The 23,309-nt window shown below is 41.8% G+C and overlaps 3 protein-coding genes across 5 annotated transcripts; 1 reads left to right on the top strand and 2 right to left on the bottom strand.

Annotated features, from left to right (window-relative positions):
* Positions 1-1,735: 1,735 nt before the first annotated feature.
* LOC127107932 (uncharacterized) lies at positions 1,736-17,321 on the top strand. 3 transcript variants are annotated; one of them, XM_051045281.1, is made up of 3 exons: positions 1,736-2,079; positions 16,264-16,358; positions 16,456-17,321. In XM_051045281.1, exons 1-3 carry the CDS (start codon positions 1,769-1,771, stop codon positions 16,500-16,502), a joined length of 453 nt encoding a protein of 150 aa, XP_050901238.1. In that variant the 5' UTR covers positions 1,736-1,768; the 3' UTR covers positions 16,503-17,321. The 3 variants fall into 3 exon arrangements, with proteins under 3 accessions (XP_050901238.1, XP_050901235.1, XP_050901236.1); XM_051045278.1 differs by lacking the exons at positions 16,264-16,358; positions 16,456-17,321 and adding exons at positions 2,194-2,288; positions 2,386-3,251 and having other exon boundaries at positions 1,737-2,079; XM_051045279.1 differs by lacking the exon at positions 1,736-2,079 and adding an exon at positions 15,807-16,149.
* LOC127107929 (protein RRP6-like 2) lies at positions 3,451-5,151 on the bottom strand. Its single transcript, XM_051045276.1, has one exon. The coding sequence runs from the start codon at positions 5,134-5,136 to the stop codon at positions 3,451-3,453; it is 1,686 nt and encodes a 561-aa protein (XP_050901233.1). The 5' UTR covers positions 5,137-5,151.
* A 199-nt stretch (positions 17,322-17,520) lies between the features above and the next one.
* On the bottom strand, positions 17,521-19,221 carry LOC127107931 (protein RRP6-like 2). The gene has a single exon (XM_051045277.1). It carries the CDS (start codon positions 19,204-19,206, stop codon positions 17,521-17,523), a length of 1,686 nt encoding a protein of 561 aa, XP_050901234.1. The 5' UTR covers positions 19,207-19,221.
* Between the last annotated feature and the right edge of the window lie 4,088 nt (positions 19,222-23,309).

Below are 23,309 nucleotides of genomic sequence, written 5' to 3'. Positions count from 1 at the left end.
CTCATCTGAACATGAGAATCAGAGTTGCCGTAGTTCGGCTCACGCACGCCAAACAAAACAAGACACCTACACACAAAAAGGTGGCAAACATGGAGCCCGACTGCCAATCACTGGACTTACGTCAGCATCCGAACCAAAACACACACAAAAGGGCAAACGCGGAGCCCGACTGCCAATCACTGGACTTACATCAGCATCCGAACCAAAACACACACAAAAGGGCAAACGTGGAGCCCGACTGCCAATCACTGGACTTATATCAGCATCCGAACCAAAACACACACAAAAGGGCAAACATGGAGCCCGACTGCCAATCACTGGACTTATATCAGCATCCGAACCAAAACACACACAAAAGGAAAAAGAAAGGTGCCCGGAGTGGTCTCGCACGACCACCTGCCTACATACCTCGTCTGGAACAAGGATCAGGGCGATGTAGTTCCCCTTAACAGGGGGTGCCATCTGAATATGGACTTACAAAGGAGGACACCAGTTGTGTCAAAGGAGAGTGGGCGATGTGTTCACGTCCTAGCAGTAGGTGTCGCAGCTCGCTGAATCGAGTCTTAGGCAGTTACCTCTTTGCAATAGAACGGACTACATGCCACAGGATTGGAGACGCTCGGAAAGGTCTAAAGATGGGGAAGCTCTGCCCTAGAGTTGTCATGCAATGTGGACCTATGTGTTTAGGATTTACAAATGGGAATATCTACCTAATGTTAGCATGCAAAGAAATATGGGAATTCTACCTATGTTATCATACAAAGGGTTCTATCTAATGGGTGCTACCTAATCGGAACAAGAATCGACGAATGGAGCAAGGAGAAGTGTTAGGGATAAGGGTAGATGGCGATGCATGAAGCAATCGACTTACGAGGTTGATGGCGATGCATAAAGCAATCGACTTACAAGGTTGATGGCGATGCATAAAGCAATCGACTTACAAAAGGGTGGATGAATACGTGCTGGTTCTGTTAGGTTTTGAAAAATGATTACTCGACGTTGGATCGAGGTTTTGGTCTTGTTTTGAAATGGTTATCGGGTATTCATTTTATTTCTTGTATTAACAGATGAATAAAGAATGAAAGAGTAAATTTTATACATTTCATGGGAAGGGGATACATTTGTTATGAATGGGGGTTGTCATGGCAATCAAAACAATATAAATATATGCCTCATACACCATACAAGTAGGCCACAATCAAACAATAAGATATTTAAACAAGTACATGATCAAATCAAATAATCAAAGAAACGAAATGAATGAGCATTAAACAATGTATGAGTGTAAGTGCGAGGGAACCGGCTCATTGTAAGAAAGCCCAAGAGTAAGCTATGTGAGGTCGATGGCGATGCTTAAAAAGCAATCGACTTACAAGGGTGTAAAAAGTGGGCTCGATATTAAACCGAGAAAAGCATGATTTTTATAGTTTGAAAAAATGGTTTTTGAACTATGCATTTACTAACAAATGAAATTATAATAGACATAAAAAAGATATTAACAAAATGCTAAAAGAATAAAAAATGCTAAAAGAAAAGATAATATAACTAAGAGAAATAAAAATGCCAAAAAATGCCACACACAAGTGTTGAACCCACCCCACTCAAGAATATACACACTGCCCTTCTCCACCAGACCACTCATCATTATCTGCTACTGAGATACTATGTTAAATATATGAACCGGTCTAAAAAAGATTTAAAATAAAAGAACAAAATAAACATTTTTATGGTTTTTTGTGTTAAAAACAAATTAAAGAAAAAAAGAAAAATGGAAACACAGAGGTTCGTCTTCATCGTCATCTTCCTCCCCACCTCACGAACTCCCTCAAGCTCAGAGAAAACTCTCCCTCATCGCTCTCTCAATCTCGTTCGCACCTATCTCTCATTCTCACCAAAACCCTCTCAAACGCGCTCTCTCTATCTCACCAAAATCGTTCTCTCTCAACTCTCAACATCTCTCTCTCACTCACACGATATCTCCATCAACAAGCATATGAGAAAGATAAAAAGAAAGAAAGAGAAGTACTTACAAAGTGTCGCGGTGGTGGCGGTGAAGAACGTACAGACGCTGGCCTCCAGGTAATCAATCTTGGGATTTTTAGGGTCTCTTCTCAGATTTCGCCTCCCAGTTCTTTGTGGTGCTCTAGGGTTTTTTTCTTACTGATTCCTCCCTTTTTATAATCCCATTGCTAGGGTTTGGATGAGATCAAAAAAGCATGGAATTGGAATTGCTTTCTTTTTTGTGCTGCTCTGTTGTCTATCCCATTTTGGTGTTTGCTCTGAAAAAGGTAACATGTACCTTGTACTTCTTCTGTGAAAATGTTTCATTTTTGTTGCTTGTGAATTTTTACCACCTTACTGAGTTATTTTGATTTTTTACTGCAGCAAAAATTGGTTACAAGGAGGTTGTGGATGTTGGTGACATATTGTAGTGACAACTTGTGTTTTGTCATGACTCTAACTTGTTTGTGCATGAACTGCTGTCGGGGTCTTGAATGGAACATACACATCTCTGTCATGGTCTGCTTCATGAAGTAGCAGGATATGGTCTTGATTCGGACTTGTCGATGCGGATTGTTGGTTGTTGCTGCTGCAGTTGATGGTGCAGGAGCAGCCTTATATGGCGGCGGTAACGATTTGACGTTTGGGACTAGGACTAGGTGATATGGATGATTCAGTTCCTTTAATCTTCTGAGGAGTTAGGGCTAATGCATTAGGTTTGCATTGTATTTGCAGAAGAACACCTTAATTTCATGTGCAAGAATTGTCGGTCTTCTTTGTACAATAAGATTGATATTTCGCAGGGCAACATATTGTATCTCGGGTTCTGCTGAGAGTAATGTCACAAGAGGAGGGCCCATCTTTTTGCGAAGATTCCGGACCACATCAGTACTGGTGATGAGCTCCATTTGTTAAAGGATCATCTTAACAGCCGACAGTACAACTGCACAATTGGCATGCTGTAACCGTGGCATAACTCTTTCTTCAATGTTCTCTGCCTCACGCGCATCAGCAGCCTTGTATCTAGATAGAGCATCCAGTATAAAAGCTTGACCCCGTTCTGTACATTCATTTAACGCAGTGAGGAGCTTTGACAGTGTGTGGCTAGTGATCTCAAAGATGGGTCTACTGCTATTGTCCTGAATTTCAGCGAATGCCGCGACAGCATTAGCTACAACCATTGGATTATTATCAGATATCAAATCCTTCAGTGATTTTGACTTTCTGGTTTTGTTATTTTGATTGTTTGCCTGAAAGCACTTTTGAAAGTTTGATGACAGTTCCGAGAGAGACCTTGGCTCGTCCTCATCCGAAGTTGAGGCACTAGAATTTTTCTCCGTGTGATCATTGGAGTTTTCTAAATTATTATCCTGCTCTATATCATCCTCCTCTGCACCTGTACCAGTGTCTAGCATTATAATCTCTTCTGGCACAGAGGTGAAAACTGGATCAGGAACAGGTCTTTTGTTGGTCTGGTGCTACAGTAAGAGTTTCTACTACAGCTTTTGAGGTCTCACTGCTACCCAAAAATGAATGGAAAGGTAGAGTGACTGAAGATCTAATTTGCTCTAGCTTGATCTCTTCTTTGCCCTTTTTATCAAGACCAAGCTTCCTCTTTGAAGTGGAGCTCCCCAGAAGTGCCCCGAAAGCACCGCCAGGCTTTTTAAGCACCTGAACAGTTGCTCCAATTTCCTTCAATGTAGAGATTGCATTAACATTTGCATCCCTAGTCTGCCCTGAAATAGTGAGGCTTTCCCTTGGGAGCTCAGATGTGAGATTATTGGGCTTCAATTTCATTTGTACCATGGTATCTTGATGCTGAAAAGATTCCTTCACGGGATCTTCAGTCTGATCTGTAACAGCTACTGCATCCGATACAGTGGTGGCTTGTCCTTCTTTCAATTGTTGAGCAGTTGCTTCAAAAGCATCAGCATTCTGAATTGAATGTCTAATGATGCCAACAACAGTATCAAGATTGTGTTCAACATATGGGTGCTTTGACTTCAGCAATCGCCGTAGCTTGCTTGTAGTGACAGGCATCTGCTTAGCAATTTCAAGAACAGATTTATTTGGCAATATGTATCCTGTACTCTCATCCTCTGCACGAGCAACAATGTCCCGCCATTCACACAGCCCTGAAACAATGGCAAGCTGTTGAGCATTGAAACCAGCCCCTTGCAACCCATATATATGAAGGTAGGAGTTTTCTGTCAGAAGTTCTTTTTCATATAGCTGCATGCAGACATCATAACTACGCTTGTAAGCCTCCACCAGAGGAGAATCAGAACTTTCAGGTGCCTTTGGCAAGGAAGTTAAGTTAATCCTCATTGAATCATATATATACAGCAGATAGTGTGTATCTTCTCTGGCATATCTTAACATCTCATCAGGAATAGGGCGCAATCTCCACTCAGCATTTTGATATTCTTTGTTTGCTGAAACCTCACAGAAATGGTGCAGAAGATACTCCAAACTATTTCTCTCCAATTTTAACACTTTTGAAGCCTGGCCAGTGTCAAACAAATTACAAACATAAATGCCAAAGTCTCTTTGAAGCCACAAAATATCTTTATCCGCACCATGCATAACCTTCCTCTTGGAAGAGTCCTTGAAAATTTCCCTTAGATGGGGCCTAATATGAACGCGAAGTTTCAAAGTATCGACAACGAAATCTTCAGCCCTTGTTGAGATTTGCATGAGGCAAGTCAAACCTTGGAAAGACCGGTATTGATTATGTTCCAAATCAACCGCAAACTCATTAACAGAACGTAGCTCAGCAGCCATCTCCTTCAAATCTTTGACTTCTTCTACAAGCTTGAAAGGGGTGCTTTCTAATGAGGCAGGTTTTTGTGGCACAATACTCCCAGGATCTTTATCAACAAAATCCAAAACAGAGAGCTTTTCCAACGGATGAATGAACTTCTGCCCATCGTCACTCCTCTGCAACCAAACATGCTCAAAGGGCACGTTAGCGTTATTAACAATTATAGTAAACTCATCCTGTGGCCTCGGAATTGTCGGTATATGAAACGGCACCTTTGCCTTAGGTCCCATCGTCCTCTTATCCTTCATGAATTGTTCAATTAAGTAGCCATGAGCCCCAATTGTGCAGCCAAGTGCAGGTCTGCAAGTCATATGGTGCCTGATGAATTTCAGTTTAGTTCTTCAGCTTGTTAACCCCAATCTTTCTTTTGCAAGGTGATTTTCGGTTATCCAGAAGATATTGTTGCGGGCCTGACGAATGCAGTTTCGGTTTCGGTGCCGTTGCATTCATTTGTGTGGGGTTTGCATTTGGCCTTACAAGGTGAGTTGTGTTTGCTGGATGTTTGTATACCGGAGTGAAATTGCTCTAACCCTATTATTGACTGTTTTCAACTGATGCGACTTTTCAACACATTGTGAAACACGGACTGCTTCTGACCTTGAAATTTAGCGCATTGAAGATAAATATTCATAGAAAATATCACCTTTCAATGCTAAGGTTATTCTTGCAGGAACAACGGATTGAACAGCCTCCTTACTCAGCCTCTCAACACCTAACTTGCTTCCAGGACTGCGGCACGGGTGTCTGTATAGATTCGAAAGAGCTGTTGTTGATGGCCTGCTTGAACCATTTGTCGTTCCTTCAACTGCTTGGCAACATCCCTAGCAGATGAACCAGAGACTTCAATCCAAGTTTGGAGAACAAGGCACAGGCTGACAGCATAAACACCAGGTAGAACAGTGCATGGAAAGGATTGGCTGCCATATCAGCTAAGCTAGAGGGTGCAGTTATATAGTATGCAATGCCACCGACAGGAATAGAGTGACCGCCTCCATATTCAGATTCCTTCCATTTTCCCAACAGATCCACAATGAAGTTTCCGGCATACTTTCTGTGTAGCAGCTGGGAAAGGAAGTAGAGATTGGAAACAAGGGCAGACTGAAGAATAATGGGCATGTTGGAGGTGTAAAACAGTTTGACTGGATATGAGCCCTGCTGTCCACGAGCATTCTTTGACCTTACAGGCAAAACCACGCGGAAACCTTGGAAGTATATCACAATTAGAAAGATCAAGACAGTAGCCAGCAGATTTGTGACAATATTTAGGCATGGGAAGTTGCATCTTGTTATTTATATTTTCCTACTTGTATTCAAACTTTAGGACATGATATATCTCTTGTATACTTTTATTTACATGTCTTGATTTTTGGGAGAAAATGACTGCATTTCTTCTTTATGATATGCTTTGTAAATGGATATTCAATGGACAAATATGGGTGAATTTTTGGGTTGACTTTGGTCAAAGTTGACCAAAAAGTCAACTGTAGACTGAAGTCAACAGTTGGTCAAAAATGCCAAATTTTGTATTTTCTGTATGGAATCAAATGTAATGAAATAAAAATTGAAATAAATTGAAATGGATTAACAAAATGGTTTGAAGTTGGTTTTCACAATTGGTTTAGTCATGACTTGAATAACTTGACTGATAATGTGTATGAACGAAACCATGAAATAAGACCATAAGGTTAGGGTTTTGGCATAGTATCCATGAACCAATAACATGACTAGTAAGTGGCTTGCCACACAAGAAACCTGGTTGTTCAGATGACCCAAACCATAGAAATATCCACAATCACAACATCATGACTTTGGATCAAAACCACAAACCTCATACAAAACCAAAGTAAAGTTAGGCCAAGCATGCCACACAAACATAAAAAATTCAGGAGCAAAATCGGGGTATGACAGTTGCCCCTATTTAAGCGTCTTCAACTAGAGAATATGAAGCAGGATGTTCTTCACATGATCATAGTGGGAGATGGTTAAATACTAAGAAGACCCGGATTTTGATCATGAATCCCTACGAAACAATGCCTGTCAGCATCGTCAAAGAAGCAATCTCAAAAGAAGAATCCGTCTGATACGGTGAAAATTGGCCTGAGTACCGAAACAGAAAGTTGACCTGAATACCAAAATAAATGGTAACACAGGAATGCCCATGGCCTGAACGCCACACATTAGTCTGAACACTAAGCATTGGAATACGAGAGTATCAATGTTGGTCTGATCATCGGAAATCTGGTCTGAACACCACTTTGATCTGGATATCGGAAAAACTGGCCTGAATGCCACTTCGGTCTGGATACCGGAAACTTCTTCGATTTGAAAATTGGGAGAGACTGGCCTGAACGCCACTTTGGTCTGACTACCGCCTCGGTCTGAACACCGCCTCGGTCTGAACACCGGAAAACTGGTCTGAATACCCTAAGTTCTTCGTCCTGATTGTTGAGAACTTCTTCGATCTGGAAATCGGAAACTGGCCTGAATGCCACTTCGGTCTGGATACCGGGAAAACTGGTCTGAACACCACAAGTTCTTCGTCCTGATTGTTGAGAACTTCTTCGATCTGGAATCGGAAACTGGCCTGAACGCCACTTCGGTCTGGATACCGGGAAAACTGGCCTGAACGCCACTTCGGTCTGGATACCGGGAAAACTGGCCTGAACGCCACTTCGGTCTGGATACCGGGAAAACTGGCCTGAATGCCACTTCGGTCTGGATACCGGGAAAACTGGCCTGGATGCCACTTCGGTCTAGATACCGGGAAAACTGGCCTGAACGCCACTTCGGTCTGGATACCGGGAAAACTGGCCTGAACGCCACTTCGGTCTGGACACCGGGAAAACTGGCCTGGATGCCACTTCGGTCTGGATACCGGGAAAACTGGCCTGGATGCCACTTCGGTCTGGATACCGGGAAAACTGGCCTGGATGCCACTTCGGTCTGGATACCGGGAAAACTGGCCTGAATGCCACAAGTTCTTCGTCCTGACTGTTGAGAACTTCTTCGATCTGAAAATCGGAAACTAGCCTGAACGCCACATCGGTCTGGATACCGCCTCGGTCTGAACACCGGAAAATTCTTCATGTCTATCAGCATCGGCGAAGATAACAAAACAGTGATACGTGAGCCGGCCCGCATGCCAAAGACCCAAGTTGGGGATAACAATCGAAAGATTGACCAAAGAGTGCATGAGATATATTATCTGTAGCCGTCAAAACGTAGATAATACACTCGCATGGAAGATTATCCATAACCGGGTTGCAGGTTGTTAAATGAATAATCGACCGAAAAGAAAGGTATCAGGGTACCAGGACTAGGCATGCAAAAGATGACCAATCAAAAGAGGATAAAGTTGCTAACTTGGAGCAAATTCCCAAAAGAAAGGGGAAGACCCACTGGGGACAATACTGCTTGATCAAGGCAAGTATCCAGAGGGGAAAAGATTATCAATATCGCAAGCTGGATACTGATAACTGCAAAGAGGGGATTACATCTACCGGTTAGTAGGCAGAAAACCACGGAAAAGTAACCAGTCATCGATAGGATGAGCACAAAGGGTTAACTCCAACAAGGGGATGAAAGTGGGATTTTACAACTACCAGCTATTAGGTAGAAAACCAAAAAGATAGGACTTACAACTACCGGTTCGTTGGTAGAAGCCACAAACAAGTCTGCTGAGAGACCGAGCGAGAAAAAAGGATTTACAACTACCGGGTAGTAGGTAGAAGATCGCAAAATCCGCCAACAATCAGAATGAACCACAACGGTTACCTCTGCTAGGGGATGAAAGTGGGATTTTACAACTACCAGTTAGTAGGTAGAAAACCACAAAGATAGGACTTACAACTACCGGTTTGTAGGTAGAAGCCAAAAATTCTGCCGAGGATAAGATGAATGAGTGTCGGTTAATGAGCGACTATTCATTTATGCCCCAGGGAAGCACGGGCGACAGCCAACAGGAAGCCAATTTAGGATCGATCCAAAAAGGCAGACTGAAACAGGACTCATCCTAATGAGGACAGAACTCAATAGGGAAAACTCATCCCGTTAGGGAGGGAACGGAAACAACCGTCATCCACGAGGATATAACTCAGTGGGGAGCGCAGAAGGAAATGGTAGACACTTTCTGCTTAAGGGGTAGACTCTACATGGAGAGGTCAGACACACCCACTTCTGCTAAAGGAATGGAACCAATGCTTGCAAGATGCTGCCAACTTCGAGGAGTAACACTGCTGGGGATAACCCACTCAACTAAGGAGTCACTTGTTGGGAGAGCACCAACCTCTCAATCATGCTGATGAACCCAATTCTGAAGCCGATCCAAAGGCGCGATGCTAAACTCTTTCCAACAACCCAATCTCGGCTGGTCACCACGGCCTAGGGCTAATGGACATGTTTGCAATGTTGATGCATGAGTTTTTTTGTTTCACACAATGCCCTATGATCATGAAAATGCTATGCACTAATGATGCAATATGCTATGCTTATCTAAATGATGAATGCATAAACACACGTCTCCTCCAGAGACAACACCGGGGAACTCCAGGAACTGTGCTGAGGATCCTATAACCATGTCAACTTCCATCCTGCTGGGGAAAGACAAACCTTGCTGGGGATGCACTCCATCGAACCCGAACTGCTTGGAGATTGCCCTACTAGGGGAGGCAACACATTCTTATCTCTACTGGGGATGATTTTCTCCGAACCCGATCCGCTTGGGGGTCTCACTGAGGGAAAACCATCAACACAAACCCTACTGGGAAGGCAGTAACCTTCAGGCTCGCTGAGGAGAAACCATGAGAGGTTCTACAGGGAAAAGATACAGTCATGCTCGAGATACGAACAATTGTCTTACCTGTTGGTAATCATACCGCCCTTGGGAGAGCATTGTGGGTCTCTTAAGTATCCTTCCATCATTGTGAATGTTCACTTTGTTTAAGAACAATTTTGAAAAATTTATTTATTTTGAAAAACAATGATACTTTATCAATTAAAACATGCAAAACGTTTGTTGAGTTGAAAAAAAATAAGAGTGCAAATAATTGGATAAAAGCTCAAATTGATGTAATGAAATGGTAGTCTGCAAAGGGCGAGACTCCATAGATCTGTACAAGTTTGAAATCGGTGATATATATTGGAGAGGGCTACATTGAACATAATGACCCTTACTCTACCATTCTGAATTTCGATGTATTCAGAGCTTCAGTCGACGACGCATCGAGGATTCCTGACGGATGACAGATATAGAACACGGTCTTGTCAAGATGCAGTTACTTGCCAAATCCCTAATTTTTGCCTAGATTGCCCCAGTGTGAGGTGCTCAATCTAGCGGGATGCGAATTCTTTTTTTTTCCAATGTCTCTAACTTTTGCCTGGATCGCCCTTTCGGGTTTTCAATCCACCGAGACGCTCCTTTTTGCCTAAGTCGCCCTTTGGGGTGTTCGACTTAGCGAGCTTTTTGTTCTTTTTTTTGTTTTTTGCGAAGTATTTCTTGACTGCATCGGGAATTCACAGGACGAGTGAACTTCTTCATCCATTGCTGTAAGTCTCAGAGCACCGCCTGAAAAGACTCTCTTGACAACCTATGGGCGTTCATAGCTTAGGGTTCACTTGCCCCTGGAATCGGGTACGAAAGACAAGACTTTCTTGAGCACAGGGTCCCTCGGAACACACGAGGCTTGACCTTCTTATAGCGTGCTTTCGTCACTCTCCGCTGATATAACTGACCATGACACATGGCAGTTAATCTCTTCTTTTCGATCGAATTCAGCATCAGTCAACTTGGGACTTTGAGGGTGCTATTTTTTCTTTTGTTTCTTTCTTTCTTTCTTTTGATTCTGATTTCTTTTGATTTCGCACCCTCTTCTTTCTTTGTATTTTCTTTTTTCTTTTTCTTTTATGCCCCAGTTGGCTGTTCTGCTGATTCTCGAGATACAGCTGAGTGATCTTCTTTTCTTGCTCAAGAAGTCGGGAAATCTCGTCAGGAATCCCTTCAACATCATCTTCTTCCGCTTCGAATACAGGGAATTCACAATTGGGAGATGACGTCAGATCATTGTGTTCAATGGGTTTAAGAAACAACCTGCATAATGATTTTGATATGAAAAGCTTTTTGGAAATCAAACAAGACAATCGTTATGCAGATGAAAAGATTGTTTTTATTCCTGTTTTTAGGGTTTTTTGTGATCACCAATTTCATGTAAAAAGCGAAAAAGGAAAACAATTGGAAAAAACAAATGTTTAACATGCATTTATTTGAATGAAAATATCATTGCACAAAATGTTGCCAACAATGTCATCACTTCTCCTTTTGGCATGGGAGAAGGGTTTTTAAACAAAGTGATTATTGCTCTGACTTATGAACGACTGTAGGAACGCCCACAGTGACCCAATTGCGATAGATCCCACCAGGGATGACAAATATCAGAATCCTTTGCATCAGCAGCTTCTGCTTTTGAACAACCCTCTTTGTTGAAGATCTTAGAAGAAAAGCCACCGCCGGCCCGGGGCTTGTTGTCTTCAAGCTTGATTAACACTGGGACCTAAGTCTTCAAAGCTCAGAATCCCTGACCTCACAAGGTCTTGAACCTTCATCTTTAGCTGGAAACAACTATCCACATCATGACCAGGAGCACCCGAATGATACACACAATGCTGTTCAGGCCTATACCACCACCGAGGGTTGACGGGTATAGCCGGCGGGTCTCTGGGAGTAATCAAGTTCCGCTCTATCAAAGAGGGATACAGCTCTGCATAGGACATAGGGATCGGATCAAAAATGATCTTCTTCCTCTCATTACTCGTACTGGCTTGATTACCATTGGGAGGCCGGTAAGTCTGCTGCTGAGGACGATGTTGTTGATGCTGATATTGCTGAGTGGGTCTTCTCTGTTGCTGTTGAGTTGCTGGAATAGTCACAGCAGCAACTTGCCGATGCTGTCCTTTGTTCACGCTCCTCCGACGGTGCACAACGTTTGTTTCACCCTCTCCCTTTCTGGGTGCCCCAGAGGATGGCTTTTTAGAACTTGAAGGATTTGAAGAGCTAGGATGGCGAACCGGAGCAAGGGTTGCTCTGACATTAACAGTCTCTGTAGCAAGGGGCTGTCCACTGATTATAATACCCCTCAAATCTTCACCCACGACATAGTTGTTGACGGGAATAGTGACAGCAGTAATTTGATAATTGATAGGGACCCTCTCTGGTGAAGCACGACTGGGCGGCAGAATCACAGCTTCCTGTCTCTGGGCTAAGGCACGCAGCTCCTCTTGCCCCTGAACAACTCCTTGCATCATGGTCATGAACTGGGCCATGTTCTGCCCTCATCTCAGCCAACTCAGCTTGGACTTGATCCATACTCCTCTGATGATTCAGTCTGGTTGCGGTGCGGACGATGATCAACAATCCCGTCTCAGTCAAAACCCAGAGTGAGAAGTCTCTCCCAAGCATCTCTGCAATGCAAGGATGATATGTGCATGATATGCATATGATGCGGATGCTATTTTATCATGAATGATCCTGAAAAGGATATGCACATGCGAGTTAACTTTTTTCATGCATTATCATTTTTTTGGAAAATAAACATGCTATGATGCAAATGATGGAGCCAAGACTGGCAGGCTGTGCATCTCGGCACACAGGATCCGAAGCTTCGGCTTGAACTTTGATCACAACCATCTGAAACCCAAAGTCAATCTGATCAACTGGCATCTGAACCCATGTCTGGAGAACTGAGTCACCATCTGAGTGAGCACCCACAGATTCAGCCCAGGGATCCGAAATAAACGGAACCCGCTGATAAACCACGGACAGAACTCCGGCGTCCCAGAAATAAATGTCCATAAATTTGGCTGAACCAAAGTCACCATCACAGCACCACTGGCAGAAACCGTATCTGTAGAGATCAAACCCTCCCCTCACAGGTAGGTTCTAAGAACAGAAGTTTGTCAGCTTCAGCCCTTCAGTCGAGAATAATACGTTTACCACTGAAGGTTTGGCATTATTTCGGGATAAAAGACCTCCACTGACTCCTCTCAATAGGACATCCTAAAGCAAGTTCCCAGTCTCGGGGTCCTCGGATTGAGCAGCGAGAATGCACCCACCAGAGCTAACATAAACGCGTCTCGGAGGAGAGGCCTCGACTGAGTTCTCGGGAAATGGTCACCAGAGTCGACGATTTCTAAAGGAATATCTGTCGTTATGGAACACCCATAGGACACAATATATCCAACAGAAACCTCGTCTGGAATGTGGGGTTCATGAACGACTTAACATAGCAACATGCCACGCAAGCCTCATGACTATCCACTCTAACACCTATGTGTACACTCAAGCCTGGGTAGTGGGCTTATCTCTCATAAAATATCCCATCCCAACAAACAGTCAACCCACAAAACCCACAGATACAACAAACATATGTACATGAATGCAATAAGGTAAAGCAGGTAAATGCTGAAAATAAATAACTGTACAAAAGAATAAACACCCAACAAACAGGAAACCTACAAAAGCTAGGAGGGACTCGCTTAGGGAAACCGGCATCCCCAGCAGAGTCGCCAGCTGTCGCAACCCGAAAAATACGGAGGTGCGAAAAAACAACCGGCGAAAGAAAATGACTGAAGAGTCGCCACCGTGCGTTATTTATCCCAAAAGAGGGAAGGGAAACGCTCGAAGTAAACCTGGAGAAAGGAAAGGAAAAGACAAGGTCTCGCAACCAAATCTTGGGTTCGGGAGTCGGTTATGCGAAGGGAAGGTATTAGCACCCCTACGCATCCGTAGTACTCTACGGGATCCACTCTTGTTGTTTCTTGTCTAAAGGGTGTATGTTTATCTAAAGTATTATTTACTAAAAGAAAAGGGTCAAAGAAAATGACTCGCACGGATGTCGCATCCACTGCATACGTATCTCATCTGAATATGAGAATCAGAGTCTTCGTAGCTCGGTTACCTATGGGTGAAAGAGATGTGTGTGCTCGCTAAGACGTCGCGTCTTATGCCTACGTATCTCATCGGGAATGAGAATCAGAGCAAAACGTAGTTCAGCTGACTACGGGAACAATGGGTCTCGATTGCAACTAGGGCAAGAGAAAAGGAAAGTCTCGATTGCAACGAGGGCGAGAGAAAGGGAATGTCTCGATCGCAACGAGGGCGAGAGAAAGGATCGCAACGAGGGCGAAAGCAAACAAAGATTAGTTGTTAGTTGTTAGTCAAACTCGGCAAGACATCGCATCTTGTGCCTACGTATCTCATCTGAACATGAGAATCAGAGTTGCCGTAGTTCGGCTCACGCACGCCAAACAAAACAAGACACCTACACACAAAAAGGTGGCAAACATGGAGCCCGACTGCCAATCACTGGACTTACGTCAGCATCCGAACCAAAACACACACAAAAGGGCAAACGCGGAGCCCGACTGCCAATCACTGGACTTACATCAGCATCCGAACCAAAACACACACAAAAGGGCAAACGTGGAGCCCGACTGCCAATCACTGGACTTATATCAGCATCCGAACCAAAACACACACAAAAGGGCAAACATGGAGCCCGACTGCCAATCACTGGACTTATATCAGCATCCGAACCAAAACACACACAAAAGGAAAAAGAAAGGTGCCCGGAGTGGTCTCGCACGACCACCTGCCTACATACCTCGTCTGGAACAAGGATCAGGGCGATGTAGTTCCCCTTAACAGGGGGTGCCATCTGAATATGGACTTACAAAGGAGGACACCAGTTGTGTCAAAGGAGAGTGGGCGATGTGTTCACGTCCTAGCAGTAGGTGTCGCAGCTCGCTGAATCGAGTCTTAGGCAGTTACCTCTTTGCAATAGAACGGACTACATGCCACAGGATTGGAGACGCTCGGAAAGGTCTAAAGATGGGGAAGCTCTGCCCTAGAGTTGTCATGCAATGTGGACCTATGTGTTTAGGATTTACAAATGGGAATATCTACCTAATGTTAGCATGCAAAGAAATATGGGAATTCTACCTATGTTATCATACAAAGGGTTCTATCTAATGGGTGCTACCTAATCGGAACAAGAATCGACGAATGGAGCAAGGAGAAGTGTTAGGGATAAGGGTAGATGGCGATGCATGAAGCAATCGACTTACGAGGTTGATGGCGATGCATAAAGCAATCGACTTACAAGGTTGATGGCGATGCATAAAGCAATCGACTTACAAAAGGGTGGATGAATACGTGCTGGTTCTGTTAGGTTTTGAAAAATGATTACTCGACGTTGGATCGAGGTTTTGGTCTTGTTTTGAAATGGTTATCGGGTATTCATTTTATTTCTTGTATTAACAGATGAATAAAGAATGAAAGAGTAAATTTTATACATTTCATGGGAAGGGGATACATTTGTTATGAATGGGGGTTGTCATGGCAATCAAAACAATATAAATATATGCCTCATACACCATACAAGTAGGCCACAATCAAACAATAAGATATTTAAACAAGTACATGATCAAATCAAATAATCAAAGAAACGAAATGAATGAGCATTAAACAATGTATGAGTGTAAGTGCGAGGGAACCGGCTCATTGTAAGAAAGCCCAAGAGTAAGCTATGTGAGGTCGATGGCGATGCTTAAAAAGCAATCGACTTACAAGGGTGTAAAAAGTGGGCTCGATATTAAACCGAGAAAAGCATGATTTTTATAGTTTGAAAAAATGCTTTTTGAACTATGCATTTACTAACAAATGAAATTATAATAGACATAAAAAAGATATTAACAAAATGCTAAAAGAATAAAAAATGCTAAAAGAAAAGATAATATAACTAAGAGAAATAAAAATGCCAAAAAATGCCACACACAAGTGTTGAACCCACCCCACTCAAGAATATACACACTGCCCTTCTCCACCAGACCACTCATCATTATCTGCTACTGAGATACTATGTTAAATATATGAACCGGTCTAAAAAAGATTTAAAATAAAAGAACAAAATAAACATTTTTATGGTTTTTTGTGTTAAAAACAAATTAAAGAAAAAAAGAAAAATGGAAACACAGAGGTTCGTCTTCATCGTCATCTTCCTCCCCACCTCACGAACTCCCTCAAGCTCAGAGAAAACTCTCCCTCATCGCTCTCTCAATCTCGTTCGCACCTATCTCTCATTCTCACCAAAACCCTCTCAAACGCGCTCTCTCTATCTCACCAAAATCGTTCTCTCTCAACTCTCAACATCTCTCTCTCACTCACACGATATCTCCATCAACAAGCATATGAGAAAGATAAAAAGAAAGAAAGAGAAGTACTTACAAAGTGTCGCGGTGGTGGCGGTGAAGAACGTACAGACGCTGGCCTCCAGGTAATCAATCTTGGGATTTTTAGGGTCTCTTCTCAGATTTCGCCTCCCAGTTCTTTGTGGTGCTCTAGGGTTTTTTTCTTACTGATTCCTCCCTTTTTATAATCCCATTGCTAGGGTTTGGATGAGATCAAAAAAGCATGGAATTGGAATTGCTTTCTTTTTTGTGCTGCTCTGTTGTCTATCCCATTTTGGTGTTTGCTCTGAAAAAGGTAACATGTACCTTGTACTTCTTCTGTGAAAATGTTTCATTTTTGTTGCTTGTGAATTTTTACCACCTTACTGAGTTATTTTGATTTTTTACTGCAGCAAAAATTGGTTACAAGGAGGTTGTGGATGTTGGTGACATATTGTAGTGACAACTTGTGTTTTGTCATGACTCTAACTTGTTTGTGCATGAACTGCTGTCGGGGTCTTGAATGGAACATACACATCTCTGTCATGGTCTGCTTCATGAAGTAGCAGGATATGGTCTTGATTCGGACTTGTCGATGCGGATTGTTGGTTGTTGCTGCTGCAGTTGATGGTGCAGGAGCAGCCTTATATGGCGGCGGTAACGATTTGACGTTTGGGACTAGGACTAGGTGATATGGATGATTCAGTTCCTTTAATCTTCTGAGGAGTTAGGGCTAATGCATTAGGTTTGCATTGTATTTGCAGAAGAACACCTTAATTTCATGTGCAAGAATTGTCGGTCTTCTTTGTACAATAAGATTGATATTTCGCAGGGCAACATATTGTATCTCGGGTTCTGCTGAGAGTAATGTCACAAGAGGAGGGCCCATCTTTTTGCGAAGATTCCGGACCACATCAGTACTGGTGATGAGCTCCATTTGTTAAAGGATCATCTTAACAGCCGACAGTACAACTGCACAATTGGCATGCTGTAACCGTGGCATAACTCTTTCTTCAATGTTCTCTGCCTCACGCGCATCAGCAGCCTTGTATCTAGATAGAGCATCCAGTATAAAAGCTTGACCCCGTTCTGTACATTCATTTAACGCAGTGAGGAGCTTTGACAGTGTGTGGCTAGTGATCTCAAAGATGGGTCTACTGCTATTGTCCTGAATTTCAGCGAATGCCGCGACAGCATTAGCTACAACCATTGGATTATTATCAGATATCAAATCCTTCAGTGATTTTGACTTTCTGGTTTTGTTATTTTGATTGTTTGCCTGAAAGCACTTTTGAAAGTTTGATGACAGTTCCGAGAGAGACCTTGGCTCGTCCTCATCCGAAGTTGAGGCACTAGAATTTTTCTCCGTGTGATCATTGGAGTTTTCTAAATTATTATCCTGCTCTATATCATCCTCCTCTGCACCTGTACCAGTGTCTAGCATTATAATCTCTTCTGGCACAGAGGTGAAAACTGGATCAGGAACAGGTCTTTTGTTGGTCTGGTGCTACAGTAAGAGTTTCTACTACAGCTTTTGAGGTCTCACTGCTACCCAAAAATGAATGGAAAGGTAGAGTGACTGAAGATCTAATTTGCTCTAGCTTGATCTCTTCTTTGCCCTTTTTATCAAGACCAAGCTTCCTCTTTGAAGTGGAGCTCCCCAGAAGTGCCCCGAAAGCACCGCCAGGCTTTTTAAGCACCTGAACAGTTGCTCCAATTTCCTTCAATGTAGAGATTGCATTAACATTTGCATCCCTAGTCTGCCCTGAAATAGTGAGGCTTTCCCTTGGGAGCTCAGATGTGAGATTATTGGGCTTCAATTTCATTTGTACCATGGTATCTTGATGCTGAAAAGATTCCTTCACGGGATCTTCAGTCTGATCTGTAACAGCTACTGCATCCGATACAGTGGTGGCTTGTCCTTCTTTCAATTGTTGAGCAGTTGCTTCAAAAGCATCAGCATTCTGAATTGAATGTCTAATGATGCCAACAACAGTATCAAGATTGTGTTCAACATATGGGTGCTTTGACTTCAGCAATCGCCGTAGCTTGCTTGTAGTGACAGGCATCTGCTTAGCAATTTCAAGAACAGATTTATTTGGCAATATGTATCCTGTACTCTCATCCTCTGCACGAGCAACAATGTCCCGCCATTCACACAGCCCTGAAACAATGGCAAGCTGTTGAGCATTGAAACCAGCCCCTTGCAACCCATATATATGAAGGTAGGAGTTTTCTGTCAGAAGTTCTTTTTCATATAGCTGCATGCAGACATCATAACTACGCTTGTAAGCCTCCACCAGAGGAGAATCAGAACTTTCAGGTGCCTTTGGCAAGGAAGTTAAGTTAATCCTCATTGAATCATATATATACAGCAGATAGTGTGTATCTTCTCTGGCATATCTTAACATCTCATCAGGAATAGGGCGCAATCTCCACTCAGCATTTTGATATTCTTTGTTTGCTGAAACCTCACAGAAATGGTGCAGAAGATACTCCAAACTATTTCTCTCCAATTTTAACACTTTTGAAGCCTGGCCAGTGTCAAACAAATTACAAACATAAATGCCAAAGTCTCTTTGAAGCCACAAAATATCTTTATCCGCACCATGCATAACCTTCCTCTTGGAAGAGTCCTTGAAAATTTCCCTTAGATGGGGCCTAATATGAACGCGAAGTTTCAAAGTATCGACAACGAAATCTTCAGCCCTTGTTGAGATTTGCATGAGGCAAGTCAAACCTTGGAAAGACCGGTATTGATTATGTTCCAAATCAACCGCAAACTCATTAACAGAACGTAGCTCAGCAGCCATCTCCTTCAAATCTTTGACTTCTTCTACAAGCTTGAAAGGGGTGCTTTCTAATGAGGCAGGTTTTTGTGGCACAATACTCCCAGGATCTTTATCAACAAAATCCAAAACAGAGAGCTTTTCCAACGGATGAATGAACTTCTGCCCATCGTCACTCCTCTGCAACCAAACATGCTCAAAGGGCACGTTAGCGTTATTAACAATTATAGTAAACTCATCCTGTGGCCTCGGAATTGTCGGTATATGAAACGGCACCTTTGCCTTAGGTCCCATCGTCCTCTTATCCTTCATGAATTGTTCAATTAAGTAGCCATGAGCCCCAATTGTGCAGCCAAGTGCAGGTCTGCAAGTCATATGGTGCCTGATGAATTTCAGTTTAGTTCTTCAGCTTGTTAACCCCAATCTTTCTTTTGCAAGGTGATTTTCGGTTATCCAGAAGATATTGTTGCGGGCCTGACGAATGCAGTTTCGGTTTCGGTGCCGTTGCATTCATTTGTGTGGGGTTTGCATTTGGCCTTACAAGGTGAGTTGTGTTTGCTGGATGTTTGTATACCGGAGTGAAATTGCTCTAACCCTATTATTGACTGTTTTCAACTGATGCGACTTTTCAACACATTGTGAAACACGGACTGCTTCTGACCTTGAAATTTAGCGCATTGAAGATAAATATTCATAGAAAATATCACCTTTCAATGCTAAGGTTATTCTTGCAGGAACAACGGATTGAACAGCCTCCTTACTCAGCCTCTCAACACCTAACTTGCTTCCAGGACTGCGGCACGGGTGTCTGTATAGATTCGAAAGAGCTGTTGTTGATGGCCTGCTTGAACCATTTGTCGTTCCTTCAACTGCTTGGCAACATCCCTAGCAGATGAACCAGAGACTTCAATCCAAGTTTGGAGAACAAGGCACAGGCTGACAGCATAAACACCAGGTAGAACAGTGCATGGAAAGGATTGGCTGCCATATCAGCTAAGCTAGAGGGTGCAGTTATATAGTATGCAATGCCACCGACAGGAATAGAGTGACCGCCTCCATATTCAGATTCCTTCCAATTTCCCAACAGATCCACAATGAAGTTTCCGGCATACTTTCTGTGTAGCAGCTGGGAAAGGAAGTAGAGATTGGAAACAAGGGCAGACTGAAGAATAATGGGCATGTTGGAGGTGTAAAACAGTTTGACTGGATATGAGCCCTGCTGTCCACGAGCATTCTTTGACCTTACAGGCAAAACCACGCGGAAACCTTGGAAGTATATCACAATTAGAAAGATCAAGACAGTAGCCAGCAGATTTGTGACAATATTTAGGCATGGGAAGTTGCATCTTGTTATTTATATTTTCCTACTTGTATTCAAACTTTAGGACATGATATATCTCTTGTATACTTTTATTTACATGTCTTGATTTTTGGGAGAAAATGACTGCATTTCTTCTTTATGATATGCTTTGTAAATGGATATTCAATGGACAAATATGGGTGAATTTTTGGGTTGACTTTGGTCAAAGTTGACCAAAAAGTCAACTGTAGACTGAAGTCAACAGTTGGTCAAAAATGCCAAATTTTGTATTTTCTGTATGGAATCAAATGTAATGAAATAAAAATTGAAATAAATTGAAATGGATTAACAAAATGGTTTGAAGTTGGTTTTCACAATTGGTTTAGTCATGACTTGAATAACTTGACTGATAATGTGTATGAACGAAACCATGAAATAAGACCATAAGGTTAGGGTTTTGGCATAGTATCCATGAACCAATAACATGACTAGTAAGTGGCTTGCCACACAAGAAACCTGGTTGTTCAGATGACCCAAACCATAGAAATATCCACAATCACAACATCATGACTTTGGATCAAAACCACAAACCTCATACAAAACCAAAGTAAAGTTAGGCCAAGCATGCCACACAAACATAAAAAATTCAGGAGCAAAATCGGGGTATGACAGTTGCCCCTATTTAAGCGTCTTCAACTAGAGAATATGAAGCAGGATGTTCTTCACATGATCATAGTGGGAGATGGTTAAATACTAAGAAGACCCGGATTTTGATCATGAATCCCTACGAAACAATGCCTGTCAGCATCGTCAAAGAAGCAATCTCAAAAGAAGAATCCGTCTGATACGGTGAAAATTGGCCTGAGTACCGAAACAGAAAGTTGACCTGAATACCAAAATAAATGGTAACACAGGAATGCCCATGGCTCAAGTTCAAATGATGAGTGTGCCAACTTTTGCTTGATGGCACGAAAGAAAAGTGGAACTTCAAAGGTATAAAATTCTGATTCTGAAAATGAGTATATTTATAGTGAATTGTCTAATATTTTCAATGACATGTATATTGATTCCATTAAAGCTTTTAAGAAAATTTCTCCCATAAAGGAAATGATTGTTACACTTGAACATGAGATAAAAAAATTTAATCATTATTTAAATTGTTTAAAGGAAGCTTATACATCTCTTATGGATGACTGTTGTATTATTTCAGATACTTTAGCTGAAAAGGTAGAAGTTGTGGAATGTGTTGAGTATCCAATTTTAAAAATTGAAATTGAAACTCTTAAGAGACAACTAACACATGTTGCCTCACTATCTAATACCTGTTCTAGTTCTTTGACTGAAAGATGGAAGGTTTTTAAGAAAAACCCTCATGTCACTAGGAGAAATAGAAGGAGTGTTTCATCTAAAGCTATTTGGTATTATTATGGAGATAAGGGCCACATTAGGCCTCTTTTTCATGTTAGGAACATTCAATTTCCAAATGGGTAAAATGACATGGATTCCTAAATGTAACTCAACTAACCCCCAACGACCCAACTAAAATTGGGTACCTAGTTCTATCTATTGTTGTTTTGTGCAGGAGTGTCTAGGAATCTTTGTCGATTCTAAAGACAAGTAAAGGAAGATGTATCCAATCACATTTTTGATTGTATTGTATTCTTTTTATTGTATTAGTGTTGTTATTTGCTAACGTTACTTGTGCAGAATGTTTAGTCCTAGATTATCGTAATTGGTATGGTCGTTTCATTCTCCTTTATCTCCGTGTAGTTGCACTTTATTTATATTATGCTACATTCAATCGATTTTCATTTGCATTATAGGAATATCTTCACGTTTTTTATGATTCTTCGCCCCAAAAGCCAGTGAAGGATATTTGCTCTAATGTTTCAGGTATAATAACGGAAAGATTGATCGAAAATGAAAGTTCAAAAGAGGACCCTGATCCAAAAATAAAGGAGAAGGACATTACGGAAGATAAAGATGAAATATTATATGAGGATGATAAACAAGAGACCTCGAACCAGCTGCCTCGATATTAGACAATCGCAAAGAATAATCGGTTAGATCAAATCTTTTGAGACATCAAAAGGGGAGTAAGTACTAGGTGACAGGTTAACAATGTATGTTAGTACTATGCGTTCATTTCTCATATTGAACCTAAATCCATATTTGATGCCTTACTTGACGAGGTATGGTTACTTGTTATGTAAAAGGAACTAATCTAATTTAAAATAAATGACGTTTGGGACCTTGTTTCGAGTCCGGTTGATAAAACCGGCAAGGGCACAAGATGGGTATTTAGCAACAAGATGGATGAAAATGGAGTAATGACAAGAAATAAAGCTAGGTTAGTGGAAAAAGGATATAATCAAGATGAAGGGATAGACTAAAAGGAGTTTTATGCTCATGTAGCCCGCCTAAAATCCAATAGACTCCTTTTGGCATTCGCCTGCTATATGGAATTTAATCTTTACCAGATGAATGTTAAGTCTTATTTTATAAGTGCCCATATAAATTAAGAGGTGTATGTGTCACAACCTTCGGGTTTCGAGGATCACAATAATCCTAATCATGTTTTTAAGTTGAAAAGAGTCATCTATGGTCTCAAACAAGCTCTTAGAGCTTGGTATGAGAGATTGAGTGGATTTTTTTTATCAAACAAGGATTCAATCATGGGAAAGTCTACACCACTTTGTTTATACGACATAAGGAAAAGCATATTATTTTAGTGCAAATTTATGTAGATGATATTATATTTGGATCTACTAATGAATCTATTTGTTGAGAATTTGTAAGTTTGATGTAGGGGGAATTTGAGATGTAACTTATGGGAGAGTTAACATACTTCTTAGGATTGCAAATCAAGCAAGGCGAAGAAGGGACTTCCATAAGTCAAACAAAGTATTGTCTAGATCTTTTGAAGAAGTTCGAGATAAAAGATTCAAAGATTATCTCAACACCAATGGCCTCAAATGTGCTTATTGACAAAGATGAAACAAAAGTGGATTTCGACATAACCAGGTATCGAGGTATAATTGGATCCTTACTCTATTTAACCACAAATGGCCTAGTATCATGTTTAGTGTCTACATGTGTGCTAGATATCAAACATCACATAAGGATTCCCACTTTAAGATCGTTAAACGTACTTTGAGGTATCTTAACGGAACCTCCA

This window comes from Lathyrus oleraceus, chromosome 7, assembly GCF_024323335.1.
Source record: "Lathyrus oleraceus cultivar Zhongwan6 chromosome 7, CAAS_Psat_ZW6_1.0, whole genome shotgun sequence".
NCBI classification, from domain to species: domain Eukaryota; kingdom Viridiplantae; phylum Streptophyta; class Magnoliopsida; order Fabales; family Fabaceae; genus Lathyrus; species Lathyrus oleraceus.
Note: the sequence above shows the minus strand (reverse complement) of the source record. Positions and strands in the feature narration are given on the sequence as shown.

Excerpts from the sequence above, each read along its gene's own strand:
- LOC127107931 (XM_051045277.1), bottom strand. The coding sequence starts at position 19,206 with ATGACTTGCAGACCTGCACTTGGCTGCACAATTGGGGCTCATGGCTAC.
- LOC127107932 (XM_051045281.1), top strand. The coding sequence starts at position 1,769 with ATGGAAACACAGAGGTTCGTCTTCATCGTCATCTTCCTCCCCACCTCA. Across the intron at positions 2,080-16,263 it reads GTACAGACGCTGGCCTCCAG|GGTTTGGATGAGATCAAAAA; the intron begins GTAATCAATCTT and ends TCCCATTGCTAG. Across the intron at positions 16,359-16,455 it reads TGGTGTTTGCTCTGAAAAAG|CAAAAATTGGTTACAAGGAG; the intron begins GTAACATGTACC and ends TTTTTACTGCAG.
- LOC127107929 (XM_051045276.1), bottom strand. The coding sequence starts at position 5,136 with ATGACTTGCAGACCTGCACTTGGCTGCACAATTGGGGCTCATGGCTAC.